Genomic DNA, 22,011 nt, shown 5'->3' with positions numbered 1-22,011 from the left:
AAAGGAGCAGCTATTTCAGGGGCTCTGGCTCACTCAGGCCTGGGGGAGGGAGGGGTACAGAATGCGGGGCGGGCCTGCGGCGGCAGAGGCCACTGGGACCTTGCACCAGCCTGAGGCGCGCCGTGTGTTCTCCCGGGGAAGTTGTCCCTGGATCCCGGGACCCTGGCAGTGGCGGGCTGCACAGGCTCCCGGGAGGGGAGGTGTGGAGAGTGACCTGTGCTCGCACACAGGCTTCTTGGTGGCGGCAGCAGCAGCCTTAGCGTCTCATGCCCGTCTCTGGGGTCTGCGCTTTTAGCCGCGGCTCACGCCCGTCTCTGGAGCTCCTTTAAGCAGCGCTCTGAATCCCCTCTCCTCGCGCACCAGGAAACAAAGAGGCAAGAAAAAGCCTCTTGCCTCTTCGGCAGCTCCAGACTTTTTCCCGAGCTCCCTCCCGGCTAGCCGTGGCGCACTAGCCCCCTGCAGGCAGTGTTCACGCCGCCAACCTCAGTCCTCTCCCTGCGCTCCGACTGAAGCCCGAGCCTCAGCTCCCAGCCCCGCCTGCCCTGGCGGGTGAGCAGAAAAGCCTCTCGGGCTGGTGAGTGCTGGTCGGCACCGATCATCTGTGCAGGAATCTCCCCGCTTTGCCCTCCGCACCCCTGTTGCTGCGCTCTCCTCCGCGGCCCCGAAGCTTCCCCCCTCCGCCACCCGCGAAGGGGCTTCTAGTGTGTGGAAACCTCTCCTTCTTCATAGCTTCCTCCCACTGGCGCAGGTCCCATCCCTATTCTTTAGTCTTTGTTTATTCTTTTTCCTTTTGCCCTACCCAGGTACGTGGGGAGTTTCTTGCCTTTTGGGAGGTCTGAGGTCTTCTGCCAGCATTCAGTAGGTGTTCTGTAGGAGTTGTTCCATGTAGATGTATTTCTGATGTATTTGTGGGGAGGAAGGTGTGTCTTACTCTTCCGCCATCTTGAAGCTCCTCCTCCTCCTAGGGACCACACCCAGTTTTCTATCTGGCATTTGCGGGTCTCCATGGCTTCAAAACCAATGGGAGCGTTTTGCTTCTTTGCAAATGCGGCGTTATCAGGACACTATCGCCCTTCATTAAGTCTGAGATTCTAACTGTCATGGCCATTTGTCACTGATGCTTTTAATAACCATACATTGATTTGGTGCTCAAGTCTAGAGAAAAAGCTTCCTATTTTTGCTCTCCCTAATAGGGTAGAGCCAACATAGCGCCCCCCACCGTGCAAAGCTCTAATGTGGCTGACAGCAGAACTAAGTCTGTTAACCGTCTCGTATATTAGGCTACAATTGCTTTTAGCCCTAATGAGTCAAATTTACATTCTGGGAGAAGGGCATGAATCCTCACTTCCAAATACTTTAGGTCAGAACTGTTTATATTTCCACAAAAACATTTATACCCAGACCTATTTCAGAGCCTTACTTTGCGGATGGGAAGATAGCCTAAAAAAACCCATTTAACCCAAAGGAGGCAGGAGGTCCCAATTCTATTCTCAGCAACAGCAGCTGCCTGACTCAGCCTATATGTCTGCTTCTCAAGCTGCTGACTTCACCCCTACCTGCTCTACTTTCTCCTCCTATAAAAATGGGGATTTAACACCCACTCGTGCTTATTTACTTATACCATGGATATACACCAACCCACACACACACACTCACACATCCCATGAAGTGATCCCATGAAGTGATGTCCCTCTAGCTCAACAAATGACAAACTCCTGTCCTGCCTGCCCCTTCCCATCTTCCGGGAAGGAAGGGGAGCATTGGAGAGCTGTACTCAGAAGAACAGAAACAGCAGAAAGAGAGGAAGAGGCCAGTACCTCTTAACCACAGTTCCATAAACCCAGACAAATATTTTATTAGTTAATATGCACAATCTCCCAAAATGGCTGCTCATTATTACCATAAAAAACTTGGGTTAGGGGGCTTCCCTGGTGGCACAGTGGTTGAGAGTCCGCCTGCCAATGCAGGGGACACGGGTTCGTGCCCCGGTCCGGGAAGATCCCACATGCCGCGGAGCGGCTGGGCCTGTGAGCCATGGCCGCTGAGCCTGTGCGTCCGGAGCCTGTGCTCCGCAATGGGAGAGGCCATAACAGTGAGAGGCCCGCGTACCGCAAAAAAAACCAAAAAAAACAACAACAAAAAAAAACAAAACTTGGGTTAGGACTGCCTGGCTCAGAGAAGGCCAGAAGCACTAGAAAACTCATTAATTCAGGTCCTAGCTACATTTTTCTACCATCAAGGCTATGCAGTTGTAGTAGGTAAAATGGTTCATCTTCCCAAATGCTATTTGTGAAGGAGGGAATTACTCCTATTTGCAGTTCCCATCCTACAAGCCCAGTGAACACCTTGATTGGCCTTAGTTGGGGTCACATTATAGAATTATACCTATTTGGGTTAAAAAACTGTTTCTAAGTAAGGGACATTACATAGGGTTGCCTGATTTAGCAAGTTTACAGGATCGCCAATTAAATATGAATATTGCATGAGACATATTTATACTAAAAATTATTTGTTTATCTAAAACTCAAATTTAACAATATATGTATATATGGGACATACTTAGAATAAAATTTGCTTGCTGTTGATCTGAAATTCAAATTTCATTAAGCATCCTACATTTTATCTGGCGACCCTGACACTGCACTACGGCTTGTAAGAGCAAAGATGAATAAGACATGGCATCTGACCCCAAGGAGCTCACAGTCTGGTGAGAACCAGAACAATACAGCTTACCACAGAGGATTAGAGGCACTTACCACGTGCTTTCGGAAACACAGGCAAAGGAGCCACTAAATCCTAACGTAGCACACAAATATTCCTATTTTTTGCAATGAAAGTAAACATTTTTTTATTCTAGAATTCTCTATATTCTACAATCCTGACACATGAACTTGCTAAGTGTTCTAAGTGTTCTTCCCTGACTGGACATCACCCACCATTCCTCCTTTAGGAGTAACATCCAGAGGAAGAAGCAAACCCCGAGCTAAGCGGAAGCTTCCGAAACTTCCAGGAGTTACGAACTTCTCTCCTTGACCCAGAGCTGTGTTGCTAACCTCACAGGAACCTGCATAAAAGCAGAGAGTAGCGTGGCTTGAATTTGGTTCCTCACTAAGGGTCATGTGGATGAGGAAACCGAACGTTACCAAATGCACACCGTCTCCAAGTGGGAACCCGGAAAGCTGAACAATTGTGAAGATCATTCATTCCGCTTTCTGCCATTATTTACACCTGAAGCAAGTTACTGTCGAGGTAATCTGGAGAGAGTTAGAGGATACTGGCCATAAAACAGATTTGAAAAGACAGATTAGAGAATAAACTGAGTTGTTAACAGAGCCAAATACTCTTCATCCTGGAGCCTGGGGAGCTCCCACAGGCTGGGAGTCTGTCTGTTTCGAACACAGTGTAGAGGACAGTCTTCCCCATTTCCGCTGAGAGCAGGGATTCCCCACATACAACTCATGCGCACAGCTCTGCAAGGAAGATTTTGGGCCCATATTTGGAAAACTAGCTCTCCTTTTATCTCGAGCTGTCTTTGGCTCCAGCAGCCACGGGTGCTGGGCAAGGCACAGAATCCACTGGTCAGGTGGGGTCAGGCAAGGACGTGCCAGAGAGACCTGCCCACCTCATGTCGTCCTCAGAGGGTGCCCAGGAGGTGTGATGTGCACCGCCTGGCACAGAAACGTCTCTGGCCTAGAAGTCTCCTGCGCCTTCTCGTGAAGAGCCACTTCATTACCCCTTGATTTCGAGATCACAGGAGAGAAAGCCAAAGGCAAGTTGGGAGAAAAGGAAGCTAAGCAAAAGGTGGTGTGTATGTATTTCCTGCTGGAATTGCCTTAGATCACAGAAAAGAGGGCGTGATCATTGCCAAGGGCATTAGGTAAGGCTCTGGGGTCCACTGGTGGGAAACCAAGGACATATATTACACAAAAGACAATAATTCAAAGACTTATAATTGGGTAATTAGCTTTGTATCACTTTACTCACAAGGTCTCATAGTTCAGTGTTAAAAACACTAATACTTTAAAAAATGAAATTGGCCTCTTATTCCGAGCCTATTCATCTTTGCATCCGCAGAACAGAGCATCGTCATGGCACTTAGCACACACCTTGTAATGTTGATGAGTTAACGGATGGTGTTCATGAAGCTTCAACCCTATGAGCCAGATTCCCTACCACGGGCATGCATTCGGTTATTACTGCAAGCAGGGAACCCTGCAGCCACACGGTTCTGCTCATACACTTTCCTAACAACAAACACGGTTCTCTAGGTGCTAAAGAGAAATGAGTAGAACTCAAGTTCTCATCTTTCAAGGCCTAACGTTAAAACTTACTCCAAACCAGACACGTTTACAAGTCAGAAAAGTAAAAACACTATTTCATACTATATCAAAAAAGAAGCCAACCTGTTTATAATTTTGTTTCGGAGGCAGTGCAGAAGGAAACACTTTGGAAAGCACTGCCAAATTCTAGAAAAGGAAGGAAGGAAGGAAGGGAGGGAGGGAGGGAGGGAGGGAGGGAAAAAAAAATCATAAAAAAGCCAAAACCAAATTTAGCCCATTAAACAAAGCAGGAAAAAAAGGAAACAAAACAAACAAACAAACAAAAACTTTATCGATTCAAAGCAATAGAGGTTGAAACAGAAAGTTCACGAAAGGTAAATAAATTCCAGATGTGCCCCCACTGTTTATCTATTAAATAGTCAACCCAACTTTTATCAGTTAACCAACCCAGGATAGGCTTACTTCTAATTTAATAGCCCTTTCAGATCTCTGACTCCATAATTGAGATATTGTTCAAGCCAACATATGCAAACATTTTCTGCCTTAAAATAAACACGTGAATCTTCTGGGCCTAGATATTTTCTTCTTCCTCTTATTCAGCCACAGATGGTCTAGTCACCTCAACCACATTTAATAATATACATAAGTAATGTATAATTAAAAACATAATATAGATACACATAAGTGGTGTATGTATAATATATAGTTAGTGCATATATAAAATTAAAAACAAAAGTGAGTACAGATAACTGTTAAGTGAGATGAATTAAAATGAAATTAATTCTAAGAATAATTTAGTTAAAAATGAGTTCAAAATTAGTCTTCTGTTTTGTGAACTCAATAGACGTATATGACTTTTAACTATCTTTAACCCAACAAAAACTGACTGTTACAAACTAGTTTTAAAAATGCCTAAAACAAGGCATTCCCTGGTGGTCCAGTGGTTAAAACTTGGTGCTTTCACTACCATGGGCCCAGATTCAATCCCTGGTTGGGGAAATAAGATCCCACAAGCCACACAGTGCAGCCAAAAAAAAAAAAAAAAAAAAGCCTAAAACCTAAGGTAAGTTTTCCTCTACAGTCAGGAAAGTTCCATCTGAACTGCACCATTTGTTGACACATACACATTGTCATCAAGAACCCACCAACACCAACTTTTGGTAAAACATTTTCTAAACACTGAGAAAAACCAAGACGATTCCAATACCTGAGCTGCATCAAACAAATCTAATACAATGACCTGGGTCATTTCCCCACCTTTGAGCCTGACAACCCAAGCTAGAGCAATAGCCATGTGAACTCAAACTAGAAGGGGGTAGGGAGTGGTTAAAGAACCAAGAAGGGAAGGAAATGGTTAGTAAGTGCCTACAATGTGCCAGCCATAATAATGCACTTTTGCACTTTTTAGTGTCGTATTTAATCCTTTCAATAGCTCTATGGAATAGACTTAGCTTTTGTATAGTGAAGGAAATACACTGAGATGTCCCCATGTCATCTAAATATAAACATATCAAAGTACTTTTTTTCTTAACATCTTTTTATTATGCTTTGATATATGAGAAAACTGTTTAAATGGCCCATCCTGGGACTTCCCTGGTGGAGCAGTGGATAAAAATCCGCCTGCCAATCCAATGCAGGGGACACGGGTTCGATCCCTGGTCCAGGAAGATCCACATACCTCGGAGCAACTAAGCCTGCGTGCCACAACTCCTGAAGCCCCGTGCCTAGAGCCCGTGCTCCACAACAAGAGAAGCCACTGCAACGAGAGCCCACGAACCACAACAAAGAGAAGCCCCCGCTCACCGCAAGTAGAGAAAACTGACACACAGCAACGAAGACCCAACGCAGCCAAAAAAAAAAAAAAGGCCCATCCAGTTTTGGAGGCTAAGAGGGTTCAATATTGAGTTATTTATTTTACTGGAACCTAAAGCTACAGACTAGGTCAGTGCTACTTAAAGTGATTATGTGATACTATGATTACAACTATATTAAAAATGCTCATGCCTTTCGGGTGGATACTTTCATTATCTTGATTGTGGTGATGATCTCATGGGGATACACATAGGTCAAAACTTATCAAACTGTACACTTGAAATATGTGCAGTTTACTGTATGTCAATTACACTTCCATAAAACTGTAAAAAAAAAAAAAGTTTATGCTCATGGATCAGACCCAAATAGGTAAAAGAAAAGTGAAAATATCCATAACTGATAAAGTATTCTGAGTCAAAAAAGCCATACAATGGGGCTTCTCTGGTGGCGCAGTGGTTAAGAATCCACCTGCCAATGCAGGGGACATGGGTTCGAGCCCTGGTCCGGGAAGATCCCAGATACCGCGAAGCAACTAAGACCGTGCGCCACAACTACTGAACCCGCACTCTAGAGCCCATAAGCCACAACTACTGAGCCTGTGTGACACAACTACTGAAGCCCGCGCGCCTAGGGCCCATGCTCCACAACAAGAGAAGCCACCGCAATAAGAAGCCCGTGCACCGCAATGAAGAGCAGCCCCTGCTCGCCACAACTAGAGAAAGCCCGCGCACAGCAGCGAAGACCCAACGCAGACAAAAAAAAGCCATACGATGAACGTGAGCAAGATTTTTCTATCAGCATTTCTCAAAGTATTGAATATATTCTATATAACACCAGCTCTGGGGGATATACACAAGTGTTTTATGCACACACACACACACACAGGCTCTGTGGTCACATAAGTTTGAAGAATACTTGCTTAAACTAGGCTCATAACATTTCTTAACTGTGGAACTTCTCAGAAGCTTCCTCATATGCTAAGATACTTGGTGTTTTTCAAAAACAGCTCTACAAAATACAGTTTTTCTGAAATTAAATTGACCAGAAACCCTTTTTCAGAGGATCTCCCGGGACTGATAATCTACACTCCATACTTTGGGAACCACAGCTCTAATTCACAGACTCCTAGGGTTTGCACTGGCTGGGTGTTTAGAGATCAGTGAATCTGGGGACCTCAGAACTTAGCCCAGAGAGTAACTGCAGCTCTGAACTCATGACATGACCCTCTTTCGTCAGTAGCGATACGGGGCAGGGTGCACAACTTAGAGGCACTGAAAAACAACTGCGAGTGTTAGTAGAGATTGTAAGTCAAGCCAATGAAGCCAAGCTAATGAAGTCTACCTGATCCTTCCTATATCGGTGCCCAAGCTAATGAAGTCTACCATGAAGTCTACCTGATCCTTCCTGTATCAGTGCCCCACGGCAGCTGCCATAACAAAGGACCACAAATTGAGTGGCTTAAACCACAGAAATGTATTGTATCAGTTCTGGAAGCTAGAAGTCCAAAATCAAGGTGTCCGCTGGGTTGGTTCCTTCTGAGGGTTTCAAAGGAGAATCTGAATCGGGCCCCCTCCTTGGCTTGGAGATGTCCGTGTTTTCCCTGTTTGCTTGTCTGTCTCCAGATTTCTCCTTTTTAAGATGAGGATGCCAGACAGATTGAAATAGGCCCATCTAAGGAATTCTTTCTAACTTAATTATCTCTGTCAAGACTGTCTCCAAATAAGGTCACACTCTGAGGTAGCAGGACTTAGGACTTCAGTATATGAATTTGAGGAGGACACAATTCAACCCATAGCATCCTCCAACAGAGCTAAACTGGCCAGAGGTTCATGAGACGTCCAGTTTTCAGGCTTGCCCTAGCTGTGCAAGTTGGAAACTGATCGATTATTTTACCTATCTGAATGTCCGTTTTCTCTAATTTATACTCTGCTTTGGTAAGCTGTCTTTATTCTATTATGTAAATAAACTATAAAAATTTTCTCCATCTGATATCTACATATAGGTGGCTTCTTACTGTAGTTTCTATGATCTACTGAGCCTATTATAGGTCAGGCACAGTATTCGCCATCCTCGCATGCCTTTAAAGTAGGTCTTTTTCATATTTCAAGAGAGGGAGAAGGCAGGTAACTTTCTCAAGGTCCCATAGCTAGCAAGGAGCAGAATGTTGGAATTTGAACACACGTCTGACTCCAGAATCCCTACCCTTCCTTTCCACCACAATCTGGGATGGCTGCATTACCCGTGTACTTTTACTAAAGTTGAACCCACTCAGAGAAGTAGCTTTGAGAGGGGAGAAAAAAAACAAGAGCTCTGTTTTAGACATGAGATGCCTATTGGACATTCAAGTGGAGATATAACACAGGGAGCTGAATATGTTAGTCTGAAATTCAAGGAATAGTTAGAGCTGAAAGTATACATTCTTCATTTATCTACGTATGTGTGATACAGTAACACCAAGGTTGGATGACATCACTTTGTGATGTAGAGCAGGTATCAGCAAACTACGGCTGATTTTTGTATGACAGGCTACAGCCTATTTTTACATGACCTGTGAGCTAAGAATGGTTTTTACATTTTTGAAATGGTAAAAAAGTAGTATTTCTTGATGCATAAAAACAATATGAAATTAAAATATGAGAGTCGATGAATAGTTTCACTGGAACACAGTCGCACTCATTTATTTACGTAATATCTAGGGCTGTCTGGGTGCCACAGTTGAATAACTGTGACAGACTATGTGGCCCACAACACTTAAAAGATCTGTTGAAAAAAGACTTTTTTCAGAAAATTCTGCCAATCTCTCCTAGAGGAGAGAGAGCAGAAGTCTGAGGCCGGAGCCATCCCTGGTGGCCTGGGACACTTCATGCTGGGATGAGGAAGCACATCCAGCAAAGGGGACTAAGCACCCAGTTAGATAAGAAGCCAGCTGGGCAAATGATGTCCCCAAAGCAGTGAAGAAACAGGATGCCTGGGGCAGGCAGTATCTCCAGAAGAACAGAGGGAACAACAGCGGGGTCAAGTGGAGGGCACGCTGAGAACTGACAGCTGACCACACGCACATCACTGGAGACCACGGCAAGAGCGGCTCTGGATCAACCGTGGGGACAAAGTTGGACTGAAAGAGATTCAGAGAAGGAATGGGAAGTACGGACACAAATGTGGAGGATGAACAACATTTTCAAGGAACTTTACTATAAACAGGATAGAGACAACAGCTAGCATGGACCATAAAGTGAAAACATGCTTTGATTGTTTGTTTTAAGAAAGGACATGCTACAGTCTGATGATCTGCTGAAGGATTGATCAAGTAGAGGGGAAACTGGTGAAGCAGGAGAGAGGGGGCAGCACTCACTGTAGGATGAAGGGCTTCTGAGTAGAGAGAGTAGAAGGTGTCCTACGAATAACTGGCCAGGGCAGGGATGGTTCATGTATCACAACAGGCAAGGCGGAGCAGGCATATGGGTGTGCACACAAGTCAGCTGGTAAATGTAGTGGTGGGAAGGTGAGAAAGTTTCTTCCTATGCCTGCTTTTTTCCTTGGTTGTTTTTCTGCAGCTGAGTTCAAATACATGAACACAGAATGGAACCTGGGCTAAGGGAACTGAGGTGAATAGTCAGTAATGGGCCACGCAGTTTAAACTGGGTGAGGAAGTGAGGACATGAGTGGGGCTGGAAGAAAATATAAAAGTGGAAAGGTCAGGAGGTCTCAGTGGGATCAGAGAATTTTTAAGTAGATTATGTAAATATGCCCTATGAATTTGGACCTTCAAATACCACATTTTTAAAAAATGTAAAGCAGAGGGCTTCCCTGGTGGCGCAGTGGTTGACACTCCGCCTGCCGATGCAGGAGACGCGGGTTCGTGCCCTGGTCCGGGAGGATCCCACGTGGCACGGAGCGGCTGGGCCCGTGAGCCATGGCCGCTGAGCCTGCGCGTCTGGAGCCTGTGCTCCGCAACGGGAGAGGCCACAGCAGTGAGAGGCCCGCGCACCGCAAAAAAAAAAAAAAAAAAAAAAAGAGTCAAGAAAATACTGTGTTCTACACATGGAGGTGTCAGCACCAGGAAACGTCCACATCATATACTGAGTGGTCATCAGCACTGACACTCCAAATTTACCAAATACCAGTGTCCTTTCTTCCTAGACACCAAGAAACCGCCATTGAAAATTGGCAGTTTTTATTAAGGACAGTGTATTAATGTCCTAGAGCTGCCATACAAAATACCACCAGCTGGACTCTTAAACAACAGAAATGTATTTTCTCACAGTTCCGGAGGCTGGAAGTTCAAGATCAAGGCGTTTGGCAGGGTGGTTTCTTCCGAGAGTCGTGAAGGAGAATCTGGTCCGTGCCCCTCCCCCAGCTTCTGCACTGTGCTGGCTATCTTTGGTTCTTTGGCATTTCTCGGCTTATAGATGCAGCACCCCAATCTCTGCCTTTCGCTTCACATGGTACCTTCCCCTGTGTGCGTGTCTCTGAGTCCACATTTCCCCTTTTTATCAAGACATGGAGTCATACTGGATTAGGGCCCACCCTAATGGCCCCTAATGATTTCATTTTTACTTACTTCTATAATGACTCTATCTCCAAGTAAGATCACATTCTGAGGTACTGGGGGTTAAGACTCCAATATGTCTTTTTTTTTTTTTTGAGGCGGGGTACAATTCAACTCACAAGGGACAGGAAGGCTTGTCTTAGTTTTGTCTCTTAAATTAGACTGCAAGTAACTTAGGGCAGATACCATTTTTCAAAGAACTCTGACTGCCTCAAAAGATGGAAGGATTTTATAGACAAAGTGTATATTTTACAACCTTGTTGGAGCTGATGTTAAATGTGGTACCAAACACGATTTTGTTAAATTTCATGTTAATGTATGATTTCATTAGAAAGAATCTCAAAGCAGAGGACATCGTTTGGGAATTAGACTTTTCTGGAGTTTAGCTTCTCCAATGTGCAGGATTATGTAAGTATTTCCTAAGAAAGGGGTGAAGGGAGAAGAAAAAAATTCCATGTTGCTCTTTTTGTGCATCACACGCGTGTGCACACACACGCACGTTCTCCTGTCACAAATAGAAAAGTGATTCCTGACATATGCGTTTTTTTCGTCATAAGCTAAAGATTTCCGTAAGTTTAGAGTGATATGAAATATAAATTAAGCATGATTTGTACCCCATGACCCTTTTCAAGAACAAGTCTTTGTGAAGGAGGAAGGATGTGATTATAAAGGGTCAGCAGGAGGGAGTTTTCGGGGGGTAATAGGATTTTCCTGTACCTAGATTGTAGTGGTGATTACATGAATCTATACATGAGTTAAAAGTCATAGGATTATATGCTGAAAAAAGTCAATTTTACTATATGATAATTTTTTTTTCTGTATGATAATTTTTAAAAGACTATTTTAAAAAGAATATTGGCAGTTAGTGTCTATTTTTCAACAGTTTTAAGTGACAGCAGCATTAATCCCACTTTTCAGATAAGGAAAGTGGCAGCTCAAAATTAAACAACTTGCCCAGGATTATACACCTTAGGGTGGAGGGTCTAGGACTGAGCCACATCTGGCTGCTCCAAACCATGGACTCTCTTCCACTGCCCCACAATGGCACCAAAAAAACGACTGCAGTACTTAATTTGAGTATGCCTGCTCCCTCTGAGAACTGCAAATCCTTGATCAAAAGTAAAGGCTATTGTCAGAGGTAACACACACAAACAGCTGTGAGACGCCACAAAGAGAGCACAGAACAAAACATGGAAACCCATCCCACTTATGTAACATCATTTCTTGGGTACATGCTCTTCTGGGGCAGAGGTCCAAAAATAACAGCCTATGTGCTATGTGTCAACTATCAACAATCTCATCTGACCGCTAGAATAGCTTCCCTCCACATAAAAAGAATAGCCCTCTCAGTCCCCTGGACTTATTTAGGAAAAGAGAAGGAGGAAATACACCAGAGTTAGGAGGCATAAATTTAGCATGCATTCTGTTGTTTTCCATTTTGCTCAGATGGGTCTCCACTCAGAAACCTAAGAAAACTGGGCATCGAGTTGACCAGCCTGGACACAGTGTTGTACTGAATGCTCTAGAATACGTCTTTAGAAGTTTCCCAGGGTTCTTCATTTGATGCGTAGTGTGGCCCCTGTCACCAACTCAACGAACAATGAAATTTAGTCTTAGGATGAAGTGACAGCCACTTTCCCCACATCTTCTGCACACCAAACAAAAGGCCACAAAGACACCCAGAAGCAAACCTTCTTAAGCAGTGCTCACCTCACTTATGACCAACAGCTCAATACAGTCAATGGATAACTAAAGAAAGAGTCAGTGTGAGGTCATCCACTAAGTAACGGCAAACAATACAGACTTTTCTTGAAAAAGGTTAAGAGATGCTTGCTCTTGGCAGACTCGAATATTATGCAAATTGCTGACCTTGTTTCTAGTTTTTCTTTAGGCTCATACGCACATAGATTTATATATACACATCCACAGCACTTATTTCTTCAGTAAGAAAATCCAAATACCCTTCTATAATTACTACAATGGAGACAGCAGTGACTAAGAGCTGTGTTTCACAGTCGTGATTATGGCCAAGTCTATACATGTCTTTTAATTTCATCACCTAAATTCTTCCGGGCAAGGGCAACAAACTCATCTTTATATCCATCCACTGTAATTCCAAGTGTAATGCCCTAAGAGCGATAGATACATGAAACATCTACTGAATTGAAAAAGCAAAATGAGGGAAAAGAAAATGCATAACTTAGAACAAAAATTTAGGCTTTTTGGCTTACAAAACTCTTGAAATTTGACCACTGCCACATAATCTTGAGCTGTAACCACTGCCAAAAGTCTTTCCAATGAATTAGAAAACAAACAAAATTTCTCCTCTTAGTTGAACAGGAAATTGCCACTTTTACAGTTCAAAAATTACTGGATATCAACAATTTCATATGGTTCAACATAATAGAATATAACCAATCACACAAACATAGGTGGGAAATCTGGATGTATCTTCATAACATGTTCCACTTATCAAAATATTCATATACAGGACTTCCCTGGTGGCGCAGTGGTTAAGAATCCGCCTGCCAATGCAGGGGACACGGGTTCAATCTCTGGTCCAGGAAGATCCCACATGCCACAGAGCAACTAAGCCCGTGCACCACAGCTACTGAGCCTGCGCTCTAGAGCCTGTGAGCCACAACTACTGAGCCTGCGTGCCACAACTACTGAAGCCTGTGCACCCTAGAGCCTGCGTGCTGTAACTACTGAGCCCAGGTGCTGCAACTACTGAAGCCCGTGCACCTAGAGCCTGTGCTCCACAACGAGAAGCCACCACAATGAGAGGCCCTCGCACCGCAACGAAGAGTAGCCCCCGCTCGCCGCAACTAGAGAAAGCCCGCGCGCAGCAACGAAGGCCCAATGCAGACAAAAATAAATAAAAATAATTTTAAAAAATTAATTTAAAAAAATTCATATACAAAGGATAGGATCACAAGGCACATACCACGTTAATGTGAAAAAATGTGTTTCAGGATATCGAAGGAATTATTTTAACCAGAACTTATTTTAAAATTAGCTTTAATGAGGTATAATTTACATATAATAAAATTCCCTAATTTTAAGTGTAATAGTTGATGCAGTTCGACAAACGTATCCAGTCTTGTCATCCCCACCACAATCATGATGTGGAATATTTCCATCACCCACAAAAGTTCCCTTGTAGTCCATCCCCTGGGCACACCATCAACCCCTGATTTGCTTTCTGTCACCACAGCAGTTTTGCCTTTCTAGAATTTCCTATAATTGGATTCAAGCCCAAAAGTACATACATTTTTGTGTTTGGCTTCTTTCACTTAGCACAATGCTCTTGACATTCATCTACACTGTTTCATCAGTAGTTCACTTCTTTTTATTGCTAAGTAATATACCACAATTTATCTATTTAGCAGACAAGTTGTTTCCAGTATTTGGCCATTATGAAAAAAGCTATTATAAACATTTGTGTATAAATCTTTTTATAAACACAGATTTTCATTTCTCTTGGGTGAATACCAAGGAATGAAATTGCTAAATTGTATGGTAAATGCATGTTTAAATTTATTAGAAACTACCAAACTGTTTTCCAATGGTTACACCACTTTACATTCCCAGCAGCAATGAGGAGAACCCCAGTTGTTACAAATCCTCACCAGCACTTTGTCTGGTCAGTCTTTTCAATCTTTGCCATTCTAGCGGGTGGGTAGCTAGCTATATCTCCTACGGGTTTTAATTTGTGTTTCTCTAATGACTAGTGATGCTACTATCTTTTAATATGCTTATTTGCCATTCATATACTCTGTTTGGGGAAATGTTTATTCAAATCTTCTGCCCAGTTTTTAATGTGGTTTTATAATTAATGACTTGTAAGAGTTCTGTTTTGGTTTTTATCAGGTATACGTTTTGCAAATATTTTCTCCTGAACTATGGATGGCCTCTTCATTTTCTTAACAGGTCTTTTGAAGACCAAAAGTTTTGCATTTTGATTAAGTCCTATATAGCAAAATTTTCGTAAGCACAGGAGTTTCTCCTATGCTTTCTTCATAAGCATAGGAGTCTCCTACGCTTTCTTCATAAGATTTTACAGTCTTAGCTCTCACATTTAGACCTATGATTCATTTCAAGTGAATTTGTGTGTATGGTACAAGGTAGAAGTCAAGGTTCATTTTTATGAATACAGATAACTAATTGTTTCAGCACTATTTTTGAAAATATTATCTCTCCCTCACTGAATTATTTTGTATCTTTGTCAAAAATCAATTAACCATATATATGGGTCTATTCTGTTCTACTGATTGATTTATCTGTCCTTACACCAATACAACACTGTCTTGATTACTGTAGCTTCAAAGGAAGTTTTGAAGTCAGGCAGTATAAATCCCTCAACTTAGAATCCAGTCTTGTCATCCCCACCACAATCATGATGTGGAACATTCCATCACCCACAAAAGTTCCCTTGTAGTCCATCCCCTGCCCACACCATCAGCCCCTGATTTGCTTTCTGTCACCACAGCAGTTCCTTCCTTCAAAGGAAGTCAGGTAGTATAAATCCCTCAACTTAGAATACCTATTTTTAAATAATTTAATAACTGGTGATTGATCCTCTATGGGACAATTCACTCCCCATGGATACAGCATAAGACCTCCAATTGATGCTGTTGCCCACTCCATCCCCCCCATCCCTTTCTGAAATTAACAGTGGCTCCTTCTACACATTCCAGGGAGCTTCAAAGCCCTTCATCTACTTCCTGCTTAGGTGGGGGCATAAAGAATTCCTACCCAGTTGACCTCACCAACAACAGGCTCTCACTTATGCTCTTGTTCTACCAGCCATGACCCCCTGGACTCTTGGTCTCTACTCCTTAGATTTCTCCAGACCACATCAACAAAACGTTGCTAACCTCTGTGTTGACCATCTGATTCCTACCCCTATGGCCAGCCTTAGAGACCGATTTCCCTGGGGTGCTATGACCTGGTTCATTCTGAGTTTGGACTTCACCCCTAACCAGCTATAACCACAAATGAATAAATGAGTGAACAAAGATATTTCTACCCACAAGCCAACCAGGCCTGTTGCCAATGGCCAAGAGGGCTGTTCAGGGCATGATGCCAGGGGCACTGCTCATGCTGCCTGCAGTGGAACTGTGCAACAAGATGGCCCTGCCCCCACTCCTCCGCCCCTTCTTCCCTCCAGCTCACACATTAGTGACACAGTGCCTTCATACGGAAAATGACATAGCAAAAATATGTTCAACATTCCTTGGACCAAATTCACATTCCCAATATTCTTCTGTTGACTTGGATGTGTTTCAGACAGGTCCAAATGCAGAAGACCACAAATAACTGTTTGGGTGAAATCACTTTTTACATTTCTTTCCCCTAAAATATTCAAACATATTTACATCATCTTATAGAACTACAGTCAGCATAAAATTAGCTATTCCCTTCCTGTAATGTGTACCAGCTATCTACCAGATGCTTTTGAAGTTTATTTTCTTTATCAGGTAAAGTGAATTTTCCCAGTTGCATCCCAAGATAAACTCAACTACAGGCTCTAGGCTCTGTTTAAAAAAAAAAAAAAGAAAGAAAGAAAGAGAAGAAAACAGGAATAAAGGAAGGAAGGAGGGAGGGAGGGAAGAAAAACAGGAACTAAGATGAGATATCATAAAGTTATATAACACAGCACTGAAATGTTCTCATCCGAAAGATTACTTGAGATTTCTTTTGCCTTTATGTGTGAATTAGCTACTAAAAAGGATATCTAGGTCCCAAACAAGTCAATTAAGAGTCCACCTAAGTTAAAAAAAAAAAAAAAGTTTCAAAAAATGAGAAGCTTAGAAATTCTTTCCTCATAAAAACCTAGCTCTCCTTGAAGAAACTAAACTCAAAAGGCAGAATTGGAAACTCCTGGATACAATGATTAAAAATGGGCAGGGAACTTCAGACTATACTACAAAGCTACAGTAATGAAGACAGTATGGTACTGGCACAAAAACAGAAAGATAGATCGATGAAACAGGATAGAAAGTCCAGAGATAAACCTACACACATATGGTCACCTTATCTTTGATAAAGGAGGCAAGAGTATATAATGGAGAAAAGACAGCCTCTTCAATAAGTGGTGCTGGGAAAACCGGACAGCTACATGTGAAAGAATGAAATTAGAACACTCCCTAACACCATACACAAAAATAAACTCAAAATGGATTAAAGACCGAAATGTAAGGCCAGACACTATAAAACTCTTAGAGGAAAACATAAGTGGAACACTCTATGACGTAAATCACAGCAAGATCCTTTCTGACCCACCTCCTGGAGAAATGGAAATAAACACAAAAATAAACAAATGGGACTTAATGAAACTTAAAAGCTTCTGCACATCAAAGGAAACCATAAAAAAAGATGAGAAGACAACCCTCAGAATGGGAGAAAGTATTTGCAAATGAAGCAACGGACAAAGGATTAATTACAAGCAGCTCATGCAGCTCAATATCAAAAAAACAACCCAATCCAAAAAAGGGCAGAAGATCTAAATAGACATTTCTCCAAAGAAGATATACAGATTGCCAACAAACACATGAAAAGATGCTCAACATCACTAATCATTAGAGAAATGCAAATCAAAACTACAATGAGGTTATCACCTCATACCGGTCAGAATGGCCATCATCAAAAAATCTACAAACAATAAATGCTGGAGAGGGTGTGGAGAAAAGGGAACCCTCCTGCATTGTTGGTAGGAATGTAAATTGATACAGCCACTATGGAGAACAGTATGGAGGTTCCTTTAAAAACTAAAAATAGAACTACCATATGACCCAGCAATCCCACTACTGGGCATATACCCTGAGAAAACCATAATTTGAAAAGAGTCATGTACCAAAATGTTCATTGCAGCACTATTTACAATAGCCAGGATATGGAAGCAACCTAAGTGTCCATCGACAGATGAATGGTTAAAGAAGATGTGGCACATATATACAATGGAATATTACTCAGCCGTAAAGGAAATGAAATCGAGTTATTTGTAGTGAGGTGGATGGACCTAGAGTCTGTCATACAGAGTGAAGTAAGTCAGAAAGAGAAAATCAAATACCGTATGCTAACACATATATATGGAATCTAAAATAAAATGGTTCTGATGAACCTAGGGGCAGGACAGGAATAAAGACACAGACGTAGAGAATGGACTTGAGGACACGGGGAGGGGGAAGGGTAAGCTGGGACGAAGTGAGAGAATAACATTGACATATATACACTACCAAACGTAAAATAGCTAGCTAGTGGGAAGCAGCTGCATAGCACAGGGCGATCAGCTCGGTGCTTTGTGACCACCTAGAGGGGTGGGATAGGGAGGGTGGGAGGGAGATGCAAGAGGAAGGGGATATGGGGATATACGTATGCATGTAGCTGCTTCACTTTATTATACAGCAGAAACTAACACAACATTGTAAAGCAATCATACTCAAATAAAGATGTTTAAAAAAAAAAAGGGAAGGCAGACAAACGGTATAAGCTGGTAAGGGCAGGGATTACGAGTTACCTTAACTCAGAAGGACTGCTAACTCAACAAGGGTCACGGTCCAGGAAAGCCCTGCAGGGGGGGAGTCATGCCAAAAAACAGCAGATGACACATGATATCAATGACTCTCTGGACACCTTCTCTTCGTTTTAGAAAGTGGCTGCTGAGTGCAATTTAAGTCACTCAGGTGTCAAATCTTAGGCTGCTCCAGGTTGAGCTACCTGTGACTCCTCTGAAATTCCTAGTAATTACATATAAAAATTGAGTCTGGGATAAACCATAATGGAAAAGACCAGAAAAAAGAATGTATATGTGTAACTGAGTCACTTGGCTGTACAGCAGAAATTAACACAACATTGTAAATCAATTATACATCAATAAAAAAAAAATCCAGTTACCACTATTAAACTATAGCCCCTTAATCCAACTACTTTTTGTTCCCAAAATTGACATTCAGTATCTTAGAAAAACTAAATTTTCATAGTCCAAAAAGGCCAAAAAAGGGTCAGAAGCCTGGTTATTATAGAGAGCTGGGGTCCTCTTAGTTTACTGGGGAACACAGGGCAATAAGGACAGGGACCACTTCCACTGCAGAGCTGGCGTCCTCCACGCCCTGCTGAGCTCACTTTTGCAAGGAAGCACCGACGTGTCAGCCTCAAAAGGAGCTGATAGCGAAGATGCTCCAATCCTGGGTCTCCCGGGACTTAGCAATTTGGGGAGAGCTTTACTTCCTGCTGAAGTATTTTTATTATGCTCTTTCTTGAAGCAGGAAAATAGAAAAATATTCCCAAGGAACCTGGGGAAGCTCTTTACCCACTTCCAGGTAAAGTGCCTTTGCCTGCCCCAAGCGCTCTCCTACCTGATCATTGTTTTTTCAGAGGATAAAACTGAGGCATTTAAATGGGGACCTAGAAGAGGGCTCTGTGATTACCCAGCAAAGATCACTCTTAGAGTTGGGAAAAAGGAACAGTGATCCTAAATGACCACTGATTGATCTTCTTTCTCCAGTCTCCAACATATTGTCACAGTGATTGCTTCATTGATTTTCTGCGGAAGATAGAACTGCCTTTATGTGATGGAAAATGTTCACTGTATGACTTGGATCTCTCCCGTCTTCTGAACCACCCAAGTAAGCGATTACCTCGAGGAATCCCCAAATAAAATCACGATATGAATTCATGAATCAAGAAAATGCATCTAATTTGCATAATAAGGCTTCTTTAGAGAATGGGGAGCTACATATCTGATACAAGACAATCCTGAAAGTATAATCCCATCATTTGCAAATAACTATAAATTTAGAAGGTGATACTGAGCAAAAAGAGGGAGAGAGAGAGAAATGGCTGGGTATGATCTACTTTCAGCATACGGTTCAGCTTCACATAATACAGTCACAATATTTCCTGTATTACTAAGACGCATTCGTATAGTAGAGAAGGGGAAACAAAACAGGACTCGATAGAAGGAAACGACAATAAAGCAGATGGATTGAGCTCTTCAAGTCTGTGCTAGCAGAGAATGCAATTAAACAAAGGCTATGGTTTATTAAAATCACAATGGTCAATAGTGTAGGTAGACCCACTGAATTCTTCACCATATAAACCGTTCCACGTTTATAGCACAAATTAAAAATGTAATCTCACACTACTGGAAGTACGCCTTTAACTGTTCCTAGGATAGCAAAGAAAATAAACGTTCCAAAAATAGCGTAAAAATAAAAGGAGGTACATCATGTCCCCTGTATGTATCGCATAGAAAAAAAATTTAAATAATCAGTGTTCCTACTCTTTTATTATTATTTCAATCCCAGGATTTGAAAAGCAATGCAAAGTATCATGACATGAGAACGGGCTAATAGTAATTCAGAAATTATGAATTACTGCACTTTTTTAGCTAACAGGTTAAAAGCCCAGGGATTTGATTGATGAAAAAGACCTAGAAGAAAAAAGGACCATTTGTAAATTCTTTGTTCACAACATGCCTTTCCCACCACCTGTAAGTGGAATTCTAGTTTCTCCATGACCCACTCAGTTGGAAGGAGTCTCTTTCTCTACCGAATTCTCATGGCACAGGGTCTAGACCCATTTTACAATGTCTCATAGTGGTGCCTAAGCCTCATCTCCCTTTCTGGACCAAGGTCCTTGAGGACAGGCCCTGAGCGTGATTCCTGCTGGAAGTCCCCTGGTGCCCGGCCCTTGCTGGGAGGCCTCCGTGAATTTCTGCTGAATGAATACAGGATTAAGTGGATGCGTATGCAGACAAATTTCTACCTATGTGGAACCTCCAGGCGTTATCCCATTTCTCTACATTGCATGCACACTGTGTTATGTCTTTTAGTTAATAATATAGACAAACTGAGTTAAATAGTTTTTCCTGCAAAGATTTTTTTTTTTAATTTTAGTATGAGCTAAAACCGTAATTAACCACTGAAATCAGAATAGCCCCAACGTTTTGCATCTGACTACACTGGAACTCTGATGAATACACAGACCGGCCCTCGGTAGATGTGCACTTCCAGAGGCAGCCGTGGGCCCTGGAGCCACTCCCAACTATTCCGATGTTTGCCTCTGAGCATCCCACAATCGATCGTCTTAGGGCAGATGAGACGGCTCACCTAACCACAAACGAAATGCGGTGGGTAGACCTTTTCTAATTGATTCTGGATGAGCCAGGCCTGATATCTGTGTCTGGGAGGCTCGGCCCTCACAAAGTAGGTAGCGCTTTCACTACAGAAAGGAGATATGAATGACCAAAATAAGCAATGTGACCACCAGCTTCCACTTACAGTCATCATGACTTCATGTATGAAATTTAAATGGTACCTTGGATAGCATACTCAGATTCTAAAGGAATCTTGGCCAGGGGAGGGGAGAGGAGGGGGAAAAAAGAGCACCAACTAATTTTCTGCTGTGTTTCATGTTTTTTTAATCCTCTCTAATTGCATTGAGAGTCTAGAGAAAATTAGTGGGAGAAAAGATCATGGGCATGTGAATAATTTATTCCAATTTATTTTATTTTACTATTATCAGGTTATAAAGTGCTTAAGGCCTCACCTGCTTTTATACGGAGCATAAACCCGTTTTTACTTCGTGGCGGCCCACTGCCTTGAAGAATTTAAAGAGGGTGCAGCTCAGAGAAAGAAGGCAGCAGGAAGAGAATTGCTTTAGAGACGCAGGGAACCAACAAGGGGTGTGCGAGCCCCCGCTCTATCATTAGCCTGACCCGCAGCTGTTAACTCCACAGGGGGTCCTCCTCCACTGTCCCCAGATCCCACCCTACTGGGGACCAATTTGATAATGAATAAACAAAGCGCCAACGAAAGCAACTAACAGAACAGGATGGCAAAAAACGATCATCCTGCCCCAAACAGATCTCTTTAATGCATTGGCTTTGACCTCTTCTTTTACAAGCACCCCAATGAAAATAAGCTAGAACAAAAGATGATTCGTCATGCACAGCCATAAAGAGCTCCAGGGCACGCCACATCCATAATTCATGATGCCCGGCCAGCCGCCATCAGCATCATTTGTCCTTTCAATATTTTAAAGTGGTGAAAGGTTGCTGGGTATTTTTAAAGTTGCTGATTTCTACACGATCCTTCCAAATTGAGGAACAAATGGGGAACTTTACTCTTCTGCAAATGACATTACTTACAAACCTAAGACGACACATCTACTAGAATTCACTTGGTTTCCGTCATAGGGAGGAAGCCCTAATAAAACTATTAAGCCAGCAGGCAACATGTATCAGTTCTGTTGAAATTAATCTTATCAAATCACTTCTGCTTTCTGTTTTAAAAATAAACGCCCCAGTTTTCTTCTCACTGTGGTTAAAATCCATCCCATCCCGTACACCCGATCAAAGAGACA

The 22,011-nt window shown here is 42.5% G+C and overlaps 1 protein-coding gene across 8 annotated transcripts in view; it reads right to left on the bottom strand.

Moving 5' to 3' along the window:
- Positions 1-22,011, bottom strand: part of MFHAS1 (multifunctional ROCO family signaling regulator 1) — a 116,631-nt gene that overhangs the window by 69,892 nt on the left and 24,728 nt on the right. Inside the window, exon 2 of one of the 8 annotated variants that reach the window (XM_060136453.1) lies at positions 8,890-9,207. The exons of the other annotated variants lie outside the window; for them this stretch is intronic. Coding sequence (XP_059992436.1) covers positions 9,185-9,207 — 23 coding nt within the window. The 3' untranslated portion in view covers positions 8,890-9,184. Of the gene's footprint in view, positions 1-8,889; positions 9,208-22,011 lie in introns of those variants that run through there. 8 annotated transcript variants of the gene reach the window in all.

This window comes from Lagenorhynchus albirostris, chromosome 21 (assembly GCF_949774975.1).
Source record: "Lagenorhynchus albirostris chromosome 21, mLagAlb1.1, whole genome shotgun sequence".
NCBI classification, from domain to species: Eukaryota; Metazoa; Chordata; class Mammalia; order Artiodactyla; family Delphinidae; genus Lagenorhynchus; species Lagenorhynchus albirostris.
Note: the sequence above shows the minus strand (reverse complement) of the source record. Positions and strands in the feature narration are given on the sequence as shown.